The sequence below is a fragment of the Manis javanica genome, chromosome X, assembly GCF_040802235.1.
Source record: "Manis javanica isolate MJ-LG chromosome X, MJ_LKY, whole genome shotgun sequence".
Classification (NCBI taxonomy): Eukaryota; Metazoa; Chordata; class Mammalia; order Pholidota; family Manidae; genus Manis; species Manis javanica.
This window is the reverse complement of record NC_133174.1, coordinates 135,518,900-135,540,551: the sequence shown is the minus strand read 5'-3', so window position 1 is coordinate 135,540,551 and position 21,652 is coordinate 135,518,900. Positions and strand designations below refer to the sequence as shown.

The 21,652-nt window shown below is 36.5% G+C and overlaps 1 protein-coding gene across 1 annotated transcript in view; it reads right to left on the bottom strand.

The window, feature by feature from the left end:
* Positions 1 to 21,652, bottom strand: part of LOC108405080 (probable ATP-dependent RNA helicase DDX4) — a 104,489-nt gene that overhangs the window by 54,393 nt on the left and 28,444 nt on the right. Inside the window, 6 exon segments of the mRNA XM_073227369.1 lie at positions 762 to 812; positions 5,136 to 5,213; positions 13,736 to 13,796; positions 18,499 to 18,641; positions 19,279 to 19,326; positions 20,383 to 20,463. Of these exon segments, the coding sequence (XP_073083470.1) occupies positions 762 to 812; positions 5,136 to 5,213; positions 13,736 to 13,796; positions 18,499 to 18,641; positions 19,279 to 19,326; positions 20,383 to 20,463 (462 nt within the window).

Sequence of the window (21,652 nt, the reverse complement as noted above, 5' to 3'; positions counted from 1 at the left end):
AAAACTAAATATAGAAATACCATTTGACTGGGCAATCCCACTCCTTGGAATTTACCCAAAGAACACAACTTCTCAGATTCAAAAACACATAGGCACCCCTATTTTTATTGCAGCACTTTTTACAATAGCCAAGATATGGAAGTAACCTCAATGTGCATCAGTAGATGAATGGATAAAGAACAGGTGGTACATATGCATAATGGAATATTATTCAGCCATCAGAAAGAAACAAATCCTACCATATGCAACAACATGGAAGGAGCTAGTGGGAATTATGCTCAGTGAAATAAGCCAGGCAAATAAAGACAAGAGCCAAATGATTTCCCTCATTTGTGGAGTATAACAACGAAACAAAATGGAAAGAACAAAATAGTAGCAGCCTCAGAGTCTCCAAGAAGGGACTAGTGGTTACCAAAGGGGAGGGGAGGGGGAGGCCTGGTGGGGATGGAGGGAGAAGGGGATTGAGGGGTATTATGTTTGGTGCACATGGGGGGTTACGGGGAAAACACTGTAGCACAGAGAAGGCAATCAGTGAATCTGTGGCATCTCACTACACTGATGGACAGTAACTGCACTGGGGTCTGGGTGGGGACTTGGTAACATGGGTAAACGCAGTAACCACATTGTTTTTTCATGTGAAACCTTCATAAGAGTGTAAAGGGAAAAAAAGGAATTGGAATAGATGGAGATTATCTCAGGTTTTCTTTAGAGTTCTCTGGAGATTAAATTTTAAAAGTCATTACAAAAAACACTGAACTTACCTCTCCAGAAAGCAGAACGATCAGCTTCTTCAAATTTGTTATTGGAAAAGCCTATAAAAATATAAAATCAAACTTGAAAATTTCTGAAGACAACTATTTCCTATACCTGTGTAGTTTAAAAAACAAATTATAGGGACTACTAGTTATCCCCTTAAAATAAGATAAACCACATACAAGTTGTATCAGTACTGAATGAGAACGTATAGAGGTTGTATTACAATTTCTGCCTCGTGTTAAGGTACAAATGTCAGCCAATGTTATATTACCTCAAATGTCATATATTCTTCTGTATGTGTGGGGGCAAAACAGAGGAATATGTCAGTGTCAGTATAACCAGTATGTACTTTCTATTCAAAATAACAGATAATTTTAAAATTTTATAAACTAACTCATTATCTCTTCATTAAGTTATACTCCAATATTTAATAAATTTTCTTGCAACTTCTTTTTGTTTACAAAATATTTTAAAAATCTTCTATCAAGCTGTGCTTTCAAATTTCTAATTTAATAAAAACCTACGTATAGATTTATTCATCTCTCTAGCATATAGACATAACCCTAAAATTAAGTTTAAAAGCATCTATCAGTAATAGTTCATAATATTTGTAAATGCTGAATCTTAATAAAATGATCTTTATTAAAAACATAACCAGGGAGTAATATATCTTAAAATTAATTGTTAATATAGGATGCCTGTCAATCATTATTTAATCTAAATTATAAAATATTAAATATATTAAATTATCCCTTATATAATACAGAGACTAATGAATTACAGTTTGACAGCTGTTAAATTTGTATGTAAAATATATACATAAAATCACTTAACATTTCAGGTTCAAAAAAATCTAGCATCCCTTCTAACATAAAACTCCATAGAAACTTAGCACACAATTAACATATAAAAATAAGTATATTATTACCTCAATATGTGATTGAATGACAAAAAGGTTTTTCCTTGAGCCAATATGTAATTTCAAAATAAAGGTAATCCATACAGAATGTGTATTATCACAAAAACTAAGTTTTGAGTTATTTCATTTAAATATCTGCAATCTTTGAAGATGGTTCAGAAAAGGATTATATTCTGTCCTCTACAATTACCCCTTTCTCTCCATTCTACCCTCCTCAAAGTAGCCAAGTGACAGGTTTCCAAAATGCTTAGGAAAGGCTTCCACTTACATACACACTGTTGGTCTCTGCCTAAGTTCTGATCTACAGTTAATTTTTAAGGGAAAAAACGTAATTTCAAAGACTCTACTTGTTCTTTGTGCAACTAAGATGGAGACTCAAATTCATCTTCGGAAATATAAGATGGATCTCCTGTTGGGGAGGGAAGAGAGGATCTTGAGTACAGAAGAAAACTGGGGTTCACCTGTGGCATAAATCAATTTGAAGAGGTGTTTCAGCAAATAATGTGGCTATTTAAAAAAGGAAAAAAAATAATAAATGGAATAGCAGACACACCCAAAGCAGCAGAAATTGCTGCAACTGACCGACTAGGAAAGTGGAAGCATTCCCTTGTGATCCCCATAAATTCTCGGAAAAGGCACATACTTTCTATGCATATTTAAAGGGAAATGTAAACTCAGAAAACATGGGGTCGCTCAAATTTTGATTGTAAGATATCACAAGCAGGTTACCTCTCAGTCCAAAACTCTTTCCAACTCCAAAACCACCCATTGTGGATGTATTCTCTCTCTTATTAAACGTGCCAGCATCTGAAAAAGTTCAGATGGAGTAAAAACTATTTAAAACACAAAATTAAATCTGTCCTAAAAAACTAGGAATTAAATGAATCTTTGGGGTAAGCGGACTTCCAAGAATGGGGACAGAGTAGTATAGGAACTTATAAAGATATACCTGCAATTTCTCAAAAAAAATAAACCTCTCATTTAAATTCTGATACCAAAGTAAAAGCATAAATATCCTACTGGTGGATTATATAGCTTCCTATTAGTTGTTATTTTATTAGCAACCTGTAATCAGGAAATTCAACTGTGTGGTTTTCTGTAAATTAAAACCTCACCCTGATAGAGCCAGTTATTTACACTATGCCCCTGTGCAAAAGTCATTGTTAAAAACTTTATACTTTTGTCCTGTTTTTTAATTATTCTACTTATTTTTATTCATCTTTCTAGTACTTACGTCACTCTCAATCTTCCCACTTTAAAACTAAATTATATTTAAAACTTCCCACTTTAAAACATAGTTAAGAAAAAAAACGAATGCCACTACCCTAGTCACAGCCCCACCGCTCCATGGTATTTCCCCAAATTATCCTTCTGAGCTTTATCTCCAACTACACAACTTTGAACACCCAGCATTTTAATTCACCACAAACAACTTCCCATACTCCACATTGTGAACTTGTAACATTTTGTACCTTCCTACCAGCTGTTCCTTCAGAATGGCATTCCCTACTTTCCTATTTTTCCTATCAAAATTCTTTTCACTCTTCAAAAAGCCAGTTCCAAGGCCACCTCTTGTCTGACGTCTTCCTTCAGTCCTCCAGTCCTCATCAATTCTTCCTCACATTCCCACAGCATACTATCTTTTTAGTAGTATTTGTTTCCATGTGTTTCTCTACCATTAGATTAAGAATTTGAGGGCATAGTAGCTATGGCAAGGGCCATGGTTATTTAAAACAAAAAATTAGAACGGACATCCAAGATGGCATAAACTGCCACTTTAACACGGTCCTCTACAAAAAGTAAAGCAAATTTACGAGGCTCTTGTGATCCTCATATACTGTCTTACTATCTCTGTAATATCCTAATACAGGGGAGTTAAGGACTCTGTGACACTTTAAAGTCACTTGCAAAATTGTGTATGAACAACTCTCAGTATTTTCATCAGCTTCTTAAGTTGTGTGCGACTCAAGAAGCGAAGGCTATTTAGGCCATATTTCACAGAACATGAATTGCTAATCAAGATTATGTTACAACCAATTAAGACTCAATTTCAAAAAGGCATCACCAGCTATGCAAGTTTTAAGAAAAAATATCATAGAGATTGAAACTAAAATGTTGGATGAATCATAATGGAAAGAAGTTATACTCATGGGTCTGTGAACTTCCAGGATTATATGCAATATAAAGATAACTTTCTCAAGTGTTAACTTACAACAGAGTTTTGATCAGAAGGTTAATGTGTATTTCACCTAAAGCATATGAAATTAACAATTTGCAATAAAATCTGTTTCGGTGATGGTTTTCTCATTTAAAAATTACATTTACCTTTTGCTATTACAAAAAGAAATAATTCTCACTGTAATTCAACAATGTTTATTACAAGTCTGTAACAAAATGTATCACATAAGAAAAATCACCTAACCTATTCTAAAACAGGAATACATCTAAATATTAAACATTCCTGTAAGAATAATATTAAGACATTTACTATTTCTAATGTTAGTAGTAGCAAACAAACCCACACTTGAAGCTCTTAGCACAATTACATGATCCAGATCATTAATGCTTCTTACTTATTAATATGCAGGCTTAAAAAACAAAATGCATATGCACACTGAGAAAAGCAGGAACGTGTCAAAATACAAAATTCACATTTGTATCAACTGTCTCTAAACAAGAAATTAAGTTTTCCAAATATCAAATGAAATACCACATATCAACAACACCTTTAGTTTCTAATGAACAAAAATATCTAGAAATAAAATTCCTCCAAGAATAACATCTAATAAATTCAAGAATAACTGCTATATATGCTTAAAACTACCAACTGGCCCTAGCTTATGACGTCCCATAAAAGAAACAAAGGGTCATATGTATTTTCAAATTTAATTTGAGCTTCTATATAATATTTGATTGCATTATAATAAAACATAGTACAGAATATTTTTAGCCTTTTAGTATCAAATCTAAAAATGCACTGTAGAGAGTATCTTGCTATGCCGTTATCCAGTCAAATCAAGGGCTGGGTTCTTCTAAAAGTAAAAAATCTCAGGCCTAGGAAAATAACCTTTTAATACTAATGAGCTAAGAAAAAAGCTTCCTGTTCTGCCTTTTCTTCAAAAGTACAGAACAAAAAAGAGGTCCTTCTCACCCTAATTTCTGAGGCTTTTACATTATTCCCATCACAATTGTTGGAAATCAATAATCAAAAACACATTAAGCAGCAACTCTGTGAAGCAACTATCTTTAACCAGCCAATCTAATCAATTTAACTATTTCCTACTATCCTATTTTTTACTAGAGGAAAAAAGCAAAAAGAATACCACCATTCAAAAAAATGATGAACTCATCGCAAAGTCTACAGTGCTTTGAGTTGTATTAGATGCAGCTTTGCAGTAAAGAGCCATAAAAGCCCATAGTCATTCCACTATTCAACAGTTGAGAAGACAAAGATACTTACGTCTGTTTCCCAAACTCCTCCGAGAGGGAAATCCTCTTCTCATGAAATGATCTCTTTGAGAAGGTCCATCATCCATTTCTAAACATAGCAAATAACATATTGAAGCAAATCAAAATAACAGTATCTTGATGGAATGCAAACTTTAAACCTTTTCAATGTGCCACCCACATGGCAAATGAGAAATGCTACACACAATAAGAAAAACAAATAGTTCTAGTAGAAAAATGGGCTGTAAGAATAGGTACTTCGCCAGAAGAAAAATAAATGACTAAATTTCACTCATAGGTAAAGAAACAGGAAATCAAAAGAAGGAATGGCTTTTTTGAACCTTGGACTGTTAGGAAAACAGTTTTCAGTTTGCTAATACCAAGAATAGTCAGGATGTAGGACAACAAGCACAAATCATACACTACCTTGAAGCTATAAACTGGATCAATCTCAGCACAAAAAAAAGGACACACAGATCAATGGAACAGAGTAGAGAGCCCAGAAATATATCCAAACTTAGATAGTGAATTAATCTATAACAAAGGCGGCAGGTATATATACAATATTTCCATGTCAGACAGTATCATCAAACTGGACAGTTAACTACATGCAAAAGAAAGACGAACACCACTTTCTTATACCGTACACACAAATTAACTCAAAATGGATTAAAGACCTAGATATAAGACCTGAAAATATAAAACTCCTAAAAAAATGCCTACACAGGGAACTGTGGAAAATGGCATTAGCAGTTATTTTTTTGTGGTGAGGGAGGTTTGTCTCCCCAGGGAAGGGAAAACAAAAGCAAAAATAATCAAGTGGGACTACAACAAACTGAAAAGGTTTTGCAAAGGAAACCATTAACAAAATGAAAAGGCAACCTACTGAATGCAAGAAGATGTGTGTGAATGATACATTCAATAAAGGGCTAATATCCAAAATGTAAAAACACACACAAAGAAATCTGATTAAAAAATGGGCAGAGAACCTGAATAAACATTTTCCCAAAGAAGACACAGAGATGGCCAACAGACACATGAAAAGATGCTCAACATCACTCATCATCAGAAAAATGCAAATCAAAGCCACAATGAGATAACACTTCCCATCAGTCACATGGCTAGTATTCAAAAGACAACAAATAACAACTGTTGGCGATGATGTGGAGAAAAGGGAGCCCTGCGTACTGTTGGTGGGAATGCAAACTGGTGCGGCCACTATGGAGAGCAGTATGGAGGGTTCCCAAAAATGACAAATGAATTACCATATGATCTAGTAATTCTACTTCCTGGTATTTACCTAAAGAAACTGGAAACACTGATTCAGAAAGATATATGTATCTCTATGCCTACTGTAGCTTACGGGCAATAGCCATGATACTGAAGCAACCTAAGAGTCCAACAATAGATGAATGGATAAAGATATGGCATATATACACAAAGGAATAATAGTCATAAAAAAAGAATGAAATCTTGCTATTTGCTGTTGTAGTGGATGGATTTAGAGGGTGCTATGCTAAGTGAAATAAGACAAAGAAAGACAAATACCATACGATTTTATTTACATGTGGAATCTAAGAAAACAAATGAACAAAAAACAGAAACAGACTAGTAATAAATACAGAGAACAAACTGTTGGTTGCCAGAGGGGTGGAGGCAGAGGGAAGGGAGGAGTAGGGAGAGGCACAAACACGTACCAACTTCCAGTTCTTTAAAAGAAAGAAAAAAAAAGGCTGGATCTTGATCCCAATTTAGAAGAATATATAGTTTTTGAGGATACTCATACGAATTTCTCCTCTGGATGTACTCAGATAGTAAAGATACACGTAAAGAGGTTGCTGTAAGCACTCTTTGTAATAGCAAAAAAAATGATCAAAGGAGAATAAGTAAACTACAGTATCCATAAAATAACTGTGGATTTTCACAAAACTATACAGCATCCAACATTAAAGAACTGACATTCTTCAACAACAGACAGAATGTCCATAAAAACTATGTGAAAGACCACAATGTAAATTTAAATTTCAAAAATCAATTATCAAAAACACAAAATTCTCTAATCAAAATAATTCAGTTGAATTAGAAGTCATTAAATACAAAAAATTCTTATTTAAAAATCCTCTTACATTTGGAAATGCACATTTACAATATTTCGTATAACCCATGGATCAATGAAAAAAATTACAATGGAACTTGAAAAATACTCAGAATTGTCTGACAAAAATGTTACTTACCAGCACTAAGATTTTTATACTGGAAAATAAAAACTCAAAATTAATGAGCTAAACAGTCATCTCAGCTAGTAAGAATGTTAGAAAAAGAACAAAATTAACCACACAAAAGGAAGGAAAAAAGAAAAGAGCAAATATTGATCAAATGGGAAACAAAATGAAGTGGCTCAACAAAGGCAAAATCTGGTTCTTTGAAGAGAACAATAAAGACTTGCCCGAGTGACAAATCACGAGGAGAGTGATCAAGGGAGGGGGAAAAAAAGAACAGAAAAGACACAAATGAATAGTATTAGGAATGAAAAAAAGGAAAAGGAAATGACCTCCAAAACTATGGGAGCTGCTGTTGAATGGGTATAAAGCTTCAGTTATATAAGACAGAAAAGTTCTACAACTCTGCTGAACAACAATGCGCTGCTTGTGGTCAACAATAATACTGTACTGTACGCTTAAAGTTAAGAGGATAGATCTCACGTTATGTGCTTAGTACTACAGAAAAAACAAAATTACCATGAACAACTGTAATCTACGAAAATTAAAACTCAAAATTAGTGGAAATGTTCCAAGAAAATTAACTCAAAACTGATTCAAGAAGCAGTAAACACAAACCAAACCAAATTGTCCTCTAGAAATTGAATCAGTACTTAAATCTCTGCATCATGCCTAGATACAGTTTTGCAAGTGAGTTCTTCCAAACAGTCAAAGAACTAATCATTCCAGCGTCATACAGCTCTTCCAGGAAATTGGCAGTGGAATTACTCCCAACTCATTCCACAAGGCCAACATAACTTTGATGTGACAAGGACAGACAAAAACCTCTCTTCCTTACAAGTGGATGTAAAATCTCAAAAACAAATATTAGCAAACAAAACCCAACAGTAAAACTGAATGCATGAAACATTATGACCAAGTTGGATTTATTCCAGTATGCAAAATATTATAACACCAGAACATACTTAAAAAAAACTATCTCCATAAATAAAAGTATATGATATAATTCAACACCATTCATAATTCAGAAACACACAAGCTAGGAAAGAAAGGAATATTCATCGCACCTTTGTTCATAATAGCAAAAAAGAAAACTCAAATGTGCATCAAGAAGAGAATAAAAATATGTGGTACAGTTGCACAACAGAGTACTATTTATATTATGTTCTATATCATGTAGTATTATATACATCATACATGTGTGGTATATTTGCACACTAGAGTATGATTAACAACTGGCAACATCATAAGCTTTAGTAACAATACTGAATAAAAGATTCAAATTGCAGAACAAAGATAATTAAGGTGTCATTTTTATAAAACTCAAGGAAGCAAACTTAAATACGGTGTTTGGGAGGATATACATATGTGATAAAGCTTTACAAAGGAAGGGAAAGAAACAATGCAAGATGGGCACTGGAGAGGACAGATTAAGAGTACATAAGCTATCTAACATTATTAGTAATGTTCTTAGAATGGGTGGTCGTTCACAATATTTACGAAGCTTTATAATTTGTGCATGTGACATTTTTAAATATAGTAGGTATTTCTTTTTATAAAAAGGTCTTCAATAAACGTTCCACAATAAAACCACAAGACAACAATTATTCTTTGAATTCTTAACTCTTACTAGTTGCCACATATTTAACAGGGTAAGAAAACCCTCCAAAAATAAAAAATGCTACAAAATATTTAAGTCACATATCCCTCTCTTTTATACGGTCCTCCTCCCGCTAGATTCTCACATCATAACTCATACCAGTTTCCTTCCCCCTTAATGAGGCTAGACATTTCATCAAGTAACCTAAAGCATGCTGAGTTCTAGGTGGTAGAAATCAGGTTACACTGAAATGCTCTCAAATCATGGAAAGCCCACAATCAACTTGGATAGAGTGAAGGTTCCTGTAGCCAGAACTCTCACCTAGCTGTAGCTGGCTAGCTCACTACACATATGTGGGCAAAATATGTTGTTACTGACTCTATATAAAGAGCTCTGCCCAGTGCTCTGGGCGACACAGTGGCACAGCTGCAAGGCTGCAGGACAGAGGAGTAGAGGCTGGAGTGGTGGCAGTGCCACAAGGATAGAGACTGACGCGGCTGCGGGGGTAGAGAGGCCCAGAGGCAGAGACCGGCTTGCTCCATGCAGACTCCCTCTGAATGGACGGGATTCCAGTGATTGACGTGCCACCGTGCAAATAAAGTTGGGTATAACCCTTTCACCCCAAGAACATTCTGCTGTCAATTCTTTGGTCACATTGAATCAATAGTGAACTTGTCCAGGGCTGAAACCCATTGTCAAGACACCAACTTGAGAAAGATCTATTCAAAATGTAATTGATCCAACGTATCGGTTTCACTATCGCCAAGGAGCCAAGCTTTTGGCAAACAGTAGAGAGGAAGGGGAAAGTGACATTACAAAGACAAGGACATTCCAGGCAAGGACACAGACAGAAAAATTAATACTTCTCCAAATGCTAGCTTCTAATGTGTGCAAGGCACCCCCCAAATTTATGGCTACTGAAATCCTAAATTAAATTAATTAAAATGAAATTAAAACTTCAGTTCTTCAGTTCTACTAGTCACATGTCAAGTGCTAAACCATCATATGCAGCTTGTAGCTATTAAGCAGCTAGATATTATTACCTTCATCATTCTAAGTAGCTGAAAGATGGAACATTTATAAATCATCAGTCTAGTCTTCCAAACAGAAATTGTATAACCATAATAGTAATGTGCACAGAAATGGCCTGACTATCTTGTTAAAGTATAGATTCTGATGCAGTAGTTCTGAGTAGAGCATGAGACTCCGCATTCCCAAGACGTTCCCGGGTGACATCAATGCTTCTGGTCGGCCAGCTGCATTCCAAGTAACAAGATTTTCACACCCACCAAAAGATATACTAGAACATTCATTACAGAACCATCCACAGTATGAAAATACAGAAAACTACCTAAAATGACCATCAACATAATGTATGGTACAGCCACATGGGGAAATATTATATATCCATGAATAATCTATAACTACTTCTAATAAGTTGGAGAGAACACAATAGAACATATGATTCTATATATATGGACTATATATCCATGAATAATCCATAAGTACTTCTAATCAAGTGGAGAGAACACAGTAGAACATACGATTCCATTTTATCTGACTCCTATTTGTAGGGAAAACTGATCTGCGCTGTTAGAAATCACAACAGTAGTTACTCCTAGACAGACGGATGGTGCCTTGAAGGAAGACATGGGATGGTTCCCAGGGTCCTGCTAATGCTGTTTCATAATCTGGGTGCTAATGACAAGGATGTGTTCAGCTCAAGAAAATCCAGTGAGCTATACACTGATGATGTGTAGCCTACTCAGTTAAAAATACTGAATCTCTGTGTAGGGCACACTATGATGCAATTTGAAACTTCTAAAAAAAAACCTGACCTTAACAGTTCTGTAGACAAATACAACAAATAAATTTCTAACAGATAATTTCCATGTTTCAGAGCTTATTTTTTAAAAAGATGAAGGGCCTAAGCCTAACAGAAAAATCATTATAAGACTGACATACAGTTTCTGTTCTCGTGTTATTCTCATTAATTCAAAATGGATATCTGTGTGTCTGGAAGAGGGTGTGGGAGTTAATTAGCAGTAAACAAAACAGGTTATGACTAACTCTAGTAAAAAGGAAAGAGTGAAAAATAAAGGAAATGTACCTATAATATATTGCATGCAATATTGGCTCATATGTAAATATATAGACAGATGACATAAAAACTGAACATATATTTTTAGCCAGAAAGTGTGCTAGCTATTAGGAGTGTGAGAAGGGAAAAGAGCATTGAGTGGGGTGTGCAGGGAAAAGGGGAGGAGATAAAACATTCATGTTCCATACTAGGAAATCAAAATGATAAAAGAGAAAGAGGAATAAATGTTTTCAATGATAAGCTGTGAAGCTACTATTTGACATTTTAAAAGCAATGTGAATTTTTTTTCACGAATTTAGGAAAGAATTAGATTATAGTAGGGTTTCCATGACTGTCATTAAAGAGAACTCAAGATTCAGTGTAACAGGATCCCATTTTTGTGAAACAGACAATGAAAAGAAACAGCTAATCTTTTAAGATCATAAAAAGGGTGTGGAAGGGCAGGTAAGCAAAGAAAAAGCAAGACATTTATGATAAAAAGGAACATAAATATAATATGCCCCATGGAATATAATTATGTCCGAGGTAATATATGCAGAGATCTAAAAATCAGAGTCAACAGACTCTCAGTGACTAAATTTGGAGCGTAAGCTTTCAAATCATTTTATTTCTTTTTACCTCTACATTTAAAGGTTTTCTGTTAGCTTTGGGTTTGATGTTTAGATTATTGGCTTAGTATACATTCATTGGCCTGGTATGTATTTCTGTAATAAGAAAATCTATTTCCATGGAAAAAATTTTTAGTTAAAAAAGATCTACAAGCACAGAGAAGGCACATAGTGGATCTGTGGCATCTCACTACACTGATGGACAGTGACTGCACTGGGGTCTGGGTGGGGACTTGATAATATGCGTAAATGTAGTAACCACATTGTTTTTTCATGTGAAACCTTCATAAGAGTGTATATCAATCATACCTTAATGAAAATAAGAAATAAGTAAGTAAATAGATAGATAAATAAATCTAAGTCAGTCAATCAATCAATCAATCAATCAATAAAGCTACTGAAGAACTTGCTATCCAGAAGGAGGTAAGCAGGCAATCTACATTTTTCATTACCTGACTTCATTTCACTAGCCTGAACAGTCAGAGGTCTAATGCTAAGCCTTGGCTGTTAGTTGGTGGCAATTTCAGTCTAGCTTCTTGAAGATTTTACCACAAAACAATGTTATGCTTTAATATACTATAGACCTAAACTTTCATTCCTTTACAAAAATTGGCCTCTGACACCTCAAAGAACACGGTTTCTTCTGACACAGATAAACATGTTAAAAAGTATAGACTACCCTCACCCATATGTTTTAGTATTTCAAGTACACATGTGTGCATGTGGTTCACATGGTAGAACCTTTTACTGAGGGTTTTTAGCCTTTTACTGAGGTTTCAGCAGGCAGCAATTTTTATGAACTTTTCAGAATCTTAATATTCCGTATTAAACCCCTTCATTTAAGTGTTTATGATAGTTAAATGTATCTTGACAATAGCAAAAGCATCTCTTGTAAACTTAACTTTTATCAAGAGAATTACTCTGAAATTAAGGTGAGCACGGGAATGAAATTTGCTTTAACCTAATGAACTCTATTCTCAAACCGCCCTTCACATTTAGAAACTACCTTCCACAGGTTTTTTCACTTTAAGACAGGCTTCAGTGAGCCAGCAGCTCCTCTGAGTATCAAATGTTTTATTTACTTCACTACCTTTGGATGAAGGAAATGATGAAACTACCTGGTGTACCAGGCCCTCTCTCTTGCACTAGAAAGACTTAATAGTAGTAGTAACTCAAATTCAGAGACTCCTAGTAAGTTCATCAGTAACTCAAATTTATAGAAAGTAGGATGGCGGCTTGCCAGGAGCTGGGGAGAGAAGAGAATGGACAGTTATTGTTTAACGGGTGTCAAGTTTCAGTTTGGGGAGATGAAGAAGTTCTACAGGTGGATGGTGTTGATGGTTACACAACAATGTGAATAAACAACGCCAATGAACTGTATAGTTAAAAATGGTTAATAAATTTCAGGTTTATTTTGCCACAGCAAAAAAAAAAATTGAAAATATATAGAACTACCATTTCAGCCTGCTTTGGACTTAAACAAAATGGAAGACTAACCATGAGTTTAACTTCCTAGTCCAAGTCTTACCACCTGCACCCTTCTTCCCATCCACATCAACTCTATAAAATATTGAGGCAACCCAGTGGAAACAGGTGGGGGAAAACCAGTGGCTCACTTATCCTGACTTGCTTCTCTTATTCTCCTAGGACATTTCCCAAATCAGTGTTCAGATCCCAAAGAAGTCATGAAATCTCGATGGTATGGCAGGTTTGGTTTAAATAACAGGTGTCCTGACAGGTCACTACCACTGCCTCATCAAACTTAGAGTCCAATCTCCTCCTCCCTTGTGTCAGGAACCCTAATATTTTTCCCTAGCAACCTGAAAGCCAAATGCGCAACATCCTAGCTGGGCAAAGATGTTTACAGGAAACACACTAAATCAAATAACATAGTTTATAGTACTACACTCTCTCCACTGTACCTTTCTCTAGCTAGAATGGCCCCCATCCCTAAACATCCACGTCAGAGTGAATTCTCACTAGGAAATTGTTTAAATAGCCTCTACAAGATGTCTACTACTCTGCTCATTAACTAGGTGAAGCCTTAACCTAGAAAGGGTTCCACCTCTTTGGCTTAACACATACCTGCTGATGAGGCTGGAGTCCTGTTAGAAGTGTCTCCATTTGCTCCAGAAGAATATGTGTCCTGTAACAAGGAAGAAAATACCAGTATATCTTTGAATAGTGAGAATGGGTCGTCTAACTCACAAATACTAGAAAAATTTAACAACTGGGTTTTATTCAAAACAAAATAGCAGAGTGAAGATCTTCTGGGTCACTGGATATTCCTTTATTAACATAAATAACTTTTAAATTAACATTCGTTAACTTTAACATTGCATGTATAGCATATTAATATATCACTGAAAACAGTGGTCGGCAGACTGCAGCCATGAGCTAAATCTGGTGGGCCACAAGTTTTTGTAAATAAAGTTTTACTAGAACACTGCCACCCTCAGTATACCTACGGCTGCTCTCTCACTACGATAGCAAAGTTGCAACAGATACCATAAGGCCTGCAAAATCTAATCTGGCCCTTCTGGAAAGAGTTTGCTGACACTTGACCTAGGTTTAGCCACCCAAAAACCTGAAAAGTACAAGCAAATACTATTATTAAATAAAATATGACCAAAGAAATATATGAATAAATCAACACCTGCCAATATACAACACAATTTTTGGTATTTCACGGTATACTCATCAACACTGCACAGAAAGTAGGGCACAGGAGAATAGCAGACAATTTCCATAGTAAAGTACTACAGAAATTTACTCCTGAAACTTTTCAGTTGTGTTTAAATAAAGTGAAACAAATTGTGTTCACATTTTTATAGAAGGAATTCACTCTAAAATAAAACCTCACACATGCACTAAAAACCATGTGCGTTTGAGTGTGTGCATGTATGTGTGTATGTATGTTGCAGGTGCACTACAAATGCAGTGAAGTGGTGTATGTCACCTACAGGGTCAGGATACTCATGGTTAATTTCAATCAAACTTTTTGCAGCAATAGCTGGAGATTGCCCTTCATCTTAAATCCTGACTGGCCCTTTTCTCTTCTTTAGTCCCCTCCTCCAAATTTATTTGTTATTAATACTGAAGCATTTTACAATAGTATAATGGTTGTTGAACTCAGAAAATTCAACTTTAATAGCATCAGTAGCTAAATGTCAACTTAATTTTGGACTCTTCCAACATTTCTTAGGGTGTGTCTGGGTTAACAAACCTTGAGTAACTTTTTTCTCTCACTTTTACCTCCTATGGTGTCCTTATCATCATTAATCTACTCCTTTATTTCCCTTCACATAAGCTTCTATTTAGGGCAAAACTTTCAGAATAGAACTCTGAAAATCAGAATTCAATAACTTAAGAATGAAAACTGACCTAAAATTACAGATGATACCTTATAATTAACTGACTGCATTATATTGCAGGTCATGATATTCATTCAAATAATTTCCTTTAAATAAACCCAAAGTTGGAGGGACTGCACTAAGTTAGGTATCTTCAGGTAAGATTTTTTCTAAAATTTCGTTCACAAAAGACACTAAAATGACTTCACCACCACCTTTATAAAGGTTTAGAGTTACCCAAATACTTTTCTGAGTTATTAAAAACAGAAAGTGCATCCTCAAAATGCCTTGGGATTTTGTTAATTACTACAGTTAAAAGTTCCAGTTTATGGTGACCATAGACATCAATAAGACAAATAAGAAGAGTAACCCAGTTTTCCTATTTAAGTGAAACCCTGAGGACTTCTTTCTCTTTTCTAGTAGCCAGACTACATCCATACCTGCGAGAACCCAGCGCCTTGGGAATGGGGTAAGATACAAGCCGTGGCCCGGCGTGACCCAAGCGCCCCTCGCCCCAGCTCCCCAGTGTTAGAGGAGTCAGAGTGGGGAGGGAGAGGGAGCCCAGGACTGCTAAACACCCAGCCCTAGCCATCCACAGCAGAGCACAGACACACAGTGCGTGGTGTGCTGGATGCTAGGGAAACAGGACAGTAAGACCTGTGAGCGGGTCCCCGCAGCCGGCGCCCCTGGGACAAAGTAAAGCGAGTGCTTTCTGAAAGTCTTAAAGGGACAGGGACCCCACCGCTGGACGAAAGCGTCCTGGGACACTTAGACCAGCGGCTGGGAATCCCAGGGAACTCCGGGCACCCAAACCCCCTGGGCAGCAGTGCAGCTCGGAAGCCCCTCATGGTGATAATCAGCCTCCCGCCTGTTTCCCCTCTGACGCGGCTCCACCATAATGGAGCAGCAGACTGAGGTTGGCCACGCCCATACCAACCGCGGAACTTAACTCCACAGCAGACAAGCAAGAATCAGAGGCCCGGTCTGCATGCGGCTGCCCAGCAGAAGCCGCTAGAGGTCGCTGTTCTCCCAGGAGAGGAAGGCCACAAACCAGCAAGAAGGGACGTTCTCCCAGCTGACATACGCGCCATCTTCCAGCAACTACCTATATCACCATGAAAGTGCAGAAAAATTTGATACAGACCAGATTAACCCAGACAGTCTCCCCTGAGAAGGAATCTGGGGACAAAGACCTGACCAATCTCCCTGAAAAACAATTCAAAATAAAGGTCATAACCATGCTGACGGAGCTGCAGAGAAATATGCAAGAGCTAAGGGATGACGCACGGAAGGAGATTACAGAAATGAAACAATCTCTGGAAGGATTTATAAGCAGAATGGGTAAGTCGCAATAGGCCACTGATGGAATAGAAACCAGAGAACAGGAACACATAGAAGCTGATGCAGGGAGAGATAAAAGGATCTCCAGGAATGAAACAATATTAAGAGAAATCTGTGACCAATCCAAAAGGAACAATATCCGCGTTATAGGGGTACCAGAAGAAGAAGAGAGAGAAAAAGGGATAGAAAGTGTCTTTGAAGAAATAATGGCTGAAAACTTCCCCAAACTAGGGGAGGAAATAATCGATCAGACCACAGAGTTACACAGAACTCCCAACAGAAGGGACCCAAGGAGTACAACAGAAAGACACATAATAATTAAAATGGCAAAGATCAACAACAAGGACAGAGTTTTAAAGGCAGCTAGAGAGAGGAAAACTGTCACCTACAAAAGAAAACCCATCAGGCTATCATCAGACTTCTCAACAGAAACCTTACAGGCCAGAAGACAATGGCATGATATCTTAAATGCAATGAAAGAGAAGGGCCTTGACCCAAGAATACTGTATCCAGCACAATTATCATTTCAATATTAAGGAGGGATTAAAAAATTCCCAGAAAAACAAAAGTTGAGGGAATTTGCCTCCCAAAAACCAGCTCTACTGGGTATTTCAGTTGCAAGAGAAATTTACTGCTACAGTTTTCCTTAAGTTAATATGATGCTAAAGTCTACCTCTAAAACAATGTTTAAGTCACATATCAGCTGCTATATTACACAACTCACCTATTTTCCCTTCAACTCTACTGTGGAGGCCGATTAAGACTAAAATAGTATGAACCACAACTCTATGATCTGGAAATGACAGTCTCTATTACTCATCTCATGGAACCTTGTATTTAGTAGACAAATGCCACAGATTAGTCCTAAAACCTACCTGGTTTCATCAGAGTTCTTTCAGATAGCATAAACGGAGAGTACTATTATATTATCCTTATTTTATTTATATATACACACACATATACATATATAATGTTTTATATTATTCTTCATACTGAGAACCAGGTACAACGAGTATAGCTATTTCTCATTCTTTGGACTTCAAAACTGTATCAACTGTATTACATAAATCACTTTCTTCCTCTGTTTTATCACTTCTGGTGCTTTGACCCTCAACTGTTTTGTTTCAGGTACACTACCAAGATCCAGAAGGAGCTGAGCACGCTTAGAAACAGACTAAACATCTATGAAAGGCAACGTTACTTTAGAAATAGTTCAAAAGTTTTTTTCAGAAGTACACAAACCCCAATAAAACCAGAAATCAGAAGCAAAAACAGGATTATTTATGACAATTCATTGAAATTATGTACAAAGCTTCTATTCAATAAAAGATAGTCAAGCTACTTGGGAGGAACCAAAGTTCGAAACATTCAATAGTTTGAATAGGGGGCAGAATCCATGTGGCAAAATGACTTACAGTCTTTCCAGACCCTGTTTGCGCACAGGCTATCAAATCTCGTCCTGCCAGGGTAACAGGAATACCGTATTCCTGCACAGGAGTAAGCTTAGAATAACCAGCTTTAGCAATGTTGTCATGCAGTGTCTGACAGAGATTCGCTACTTTAAAAGTCAAAAAACAAGCAGTGATTAAATTCCATACATCATAAACATATTCCATCTGAATTAGTTTCAGGTTTTTGCTAATTACACTTTACACACTAAAGTTACTTTACCAATAGGCCCTCACTCACAAGTAATATCCAGAGCCTGTATATTATTACTTGGTAGAATTAAGGAGTGTTCCCTATGGACAGGGGATCTAAAAGCACTTTTTTCTGCCCGCTCAGAACTTGTGAGATACAAGTAACTCTGATCAGTGACGATCACTCATTATCAACAGGGGACTGTAGGCTCCGGCACTTAGAAAACCAGACCCTAGGACATACTTTGTCACATACTCAGAAATCCCAGGACAAGTGCCCTTATAGTAAATTTAAATAAAGTTCTCATCCTGGTTTGGGGAGGTAGGGATGTACCTTTTCTTTCAATATAGCAATTAATTCTACTGTAGATGGCAGACATGGCTCTAACTTTCCAAGCTGTCATTAGATACTAAAGATGACATTTTTGTATTCTTTAATATGAACTTAAAGTACCACATGTCTGAAAACCAAAGTCTGCTACATAGTCAATACAGAAATAATTATTACACTGACCAGAATTGGTGGTGGTGTATTGGATCCAGATACCTCTGCAAGAATACAATCGTATTTGTCAAAGTTTCTCCCTGGTTGATAATGTGCAAACATGGAGTCCACATGCTCAAGTGGAGGAGGTGGTATATAGGTTACTTTAGGTCCTTGAAATTTAAATAAAAAACAATATACACTATAAGAACGAGAAGAAAAATAAAAGGAAACACAAAAACCTAACCAAGTCCAATTTTTAATACTGTAGAATTTTCCTTGCTTACCACTAAAGTTTTTACTTAAAATTTTAAAAAGTTAACTCTGCCTTTAAGTACTCTGCACAGAAAATAATTGTCATAATACAAAATCATATATACTGTATTTCTTTATTCCTTATATCAAATCAAATAACTATCTCACCAGAAAAGACATACTGTTTTCATACAAGGATTTATACATATGCATATACCTCAGTTTTTAACGTTTGCACAGTCTCCCATTTTATGGTTATATTAATTAAACAGTTATTTACTGATGAATTATAGGCAATTTTCACGTTTTACTTATTATAAATGGCAGCTTCAGTGAATACCTCTCATAAATGTATTGAGCAAATACATCTACAGTATGGAATTCCTCTACTGCAATTGCTGGATTGAAGAGAGTTAAGTAACTCTCAAAAACAGGCTGTGAATCTGTATACTCCTCAGAGTGTATAAAAGCAGTAACAGCTACCCTTAACTTCAAACATTAAACTTGGATTACAGTAGGTTTAATCACTTAAAGGTAAACCAAGTGAGAACGCACCTCGTCGACTTCGTCCGCAACCTCTGCTTTGGTAAGTGTCACCACGACCTGTAAAGCATTGTTTTGCAGAATATTAAGAGAAAACACAGCTCCTCCCCAAGCACATAAACCATATAGCGATTTCTCTTCAAATATTGAGTAATTACTCAGGATTCCTAGTCCCTTCATCCACCCATCCCTTAATTCTACATTTGACTTAAACATTTTCCTCATTTGAATATTTTGTTTAAAGACTTCCTTTTATAGAGCAATTTCAGGCTCACAGAAAACTTGAGGCGAAGGTACAAAACTTTCCCATATACCTCCTGCCCCAACACCTGCACAGCCTCCTCCACTACCAACATCCCCCGCCACGGTAGTCCACTGGCTAGAACTGATGAGCCTACACTCATCACGCATCATCACCCAGAGTCCATCGTTTACATTAGGTCTTCCTCTTGGTATTGTACATTCTATGAATGTGGGCAAACTGATAATGACATGTGTCTGTCATTATGGTACCATACAAAGTATTTTCACTGCCCTAAGTCTCCATGCTGCACCCATTCATCCCTCCCCTGGCAACGTCTGATCTTTTTTTACCCTTCTCCATTGCTGTGGCTTTTCCAGAATGTCATATAGTTGGAGTTATACTGCCTGTAGCCTTTTCAGATGGGCTTCTTTCACTTAGTAATATGAAATTAAGGTTCCTCCATATCTTCTCACAGCTTGATAGCTCATATCCTTTTAATGCGGAGTAACATTCTATTATTTGGATAAATCACACTTTATCCACGTTTGTACACATTTCATCAATCGTTTGTTTTTTCGTTGTGTCCTCAAAAACCCTTTGTTTGAAACCAGCACAAACCTCATTTTCCTTCCTCCAATTAAAATTATGATTTATACCCCAAACTAACTGGTAGATAAAAGAGAAGAAATAATTAACAGTGTACAAATTATATAACACAGGCAAAATTGTTCATGCGTTTTTGCCTACAGATACAAAAAGGAGAGAAAATCAGGAGCCAATCTAATATACTTAAATATATTTTAGGCGTACTAATCCTAGAGCTAAAAGCATATACAAATGATTAATATTCAGTAATAAATTCGATTTCTCACCTGCACCACTTAATGCTGGTCTTCTAGAACCAAAAACGCCACCAGTGGGCTGTGTCTCCTCATCTTGTTCATATTCGCTACCTAGATTCATAAACACTAAAATTAGATTATGTTACTTTTACAAACTTTTTAAATCATAAAGTAAAGAGAAGAAATCAAGTTGTGGTATCTGAAGTTAAATATTCGGGGTAAAATACTGTAATTAAAAGAAATCACAATGAGTATTTTTCCAAATAATGCACAAAGAATTTCTCCACAAATTATTTACTTCAATTTCAAATTCCTTCCTCAGTATTTTTACTTCACTGAGATTATATTATAAGAGAAGTTAGGGCCAATGCTATGCCAAAATATGATAAAAGCCAAAGTCAAATCACCTCCTGAAGGTAGCACTATTTCTGCCCCAAAAACTTCACATTGTGTCAACACACTCATTTTTCTCCAGAGCCGAACCCCTCACTCCCACTTATACCCAGCTTTATTCTGATGGTGGCAGGCCAAGCGCTAGAACCCCATCTGCCTCAGGACAAGTGTGCAGGCAGCAGGCTGCTCTCTGCCTCTGCGCCTCGCCCCTTGCAGCCCCAGAGCACTAGGTGGAGCTCTCTATATAGAGGCAGTACTAACTTACTGCCCACACGTGTGCAAGACTGCACCTGAGAGCATCACATGCGCAGTGGGCAAGTAGGCCAGGGTGAGAATCTGGGCCATGGAGCTTCCATTTTCTCTGCAGACATCCAACAGAAGAGTGGACAAAAGATCTGGCCGGGCAGTACAAAAACGACGATGCCCAGGTGGCCAATAAATATACGAATCACTGCACATCTCATCAGTCCCTCAAGGAAGCGCAAATTGAAACCATAATGGGATACATACTCAGCAAGTTAAAATTGAAGAAAAAGAAAATGCCAAGTATTGGTGCAAATGTGGGAGTGTACCTTAGTATATCTACGTTGAAAATATTTTAGAAGAGCTATTAATGCCCAAAACATACAAAACTATGACCACACAATTCTACATCTGAATATATACCCGTGTCGCCAAAGAAATGTACTGCAATATCCACACCAGCAATTTCAAAATAGCCCAAAACTGAAAGAAACCAAATAACCATCAATAGCAGAACAGAATAAAAGAACACCATATGACAATGATAAGGATCTCCAACTGCAACCAAAAATGACAAATCTCACAAATACATTAAGCAAAAGCCAGACACGAGTACGTATTATATGATTCTATTTATATTACATACAAAAATAGACGAAATTAG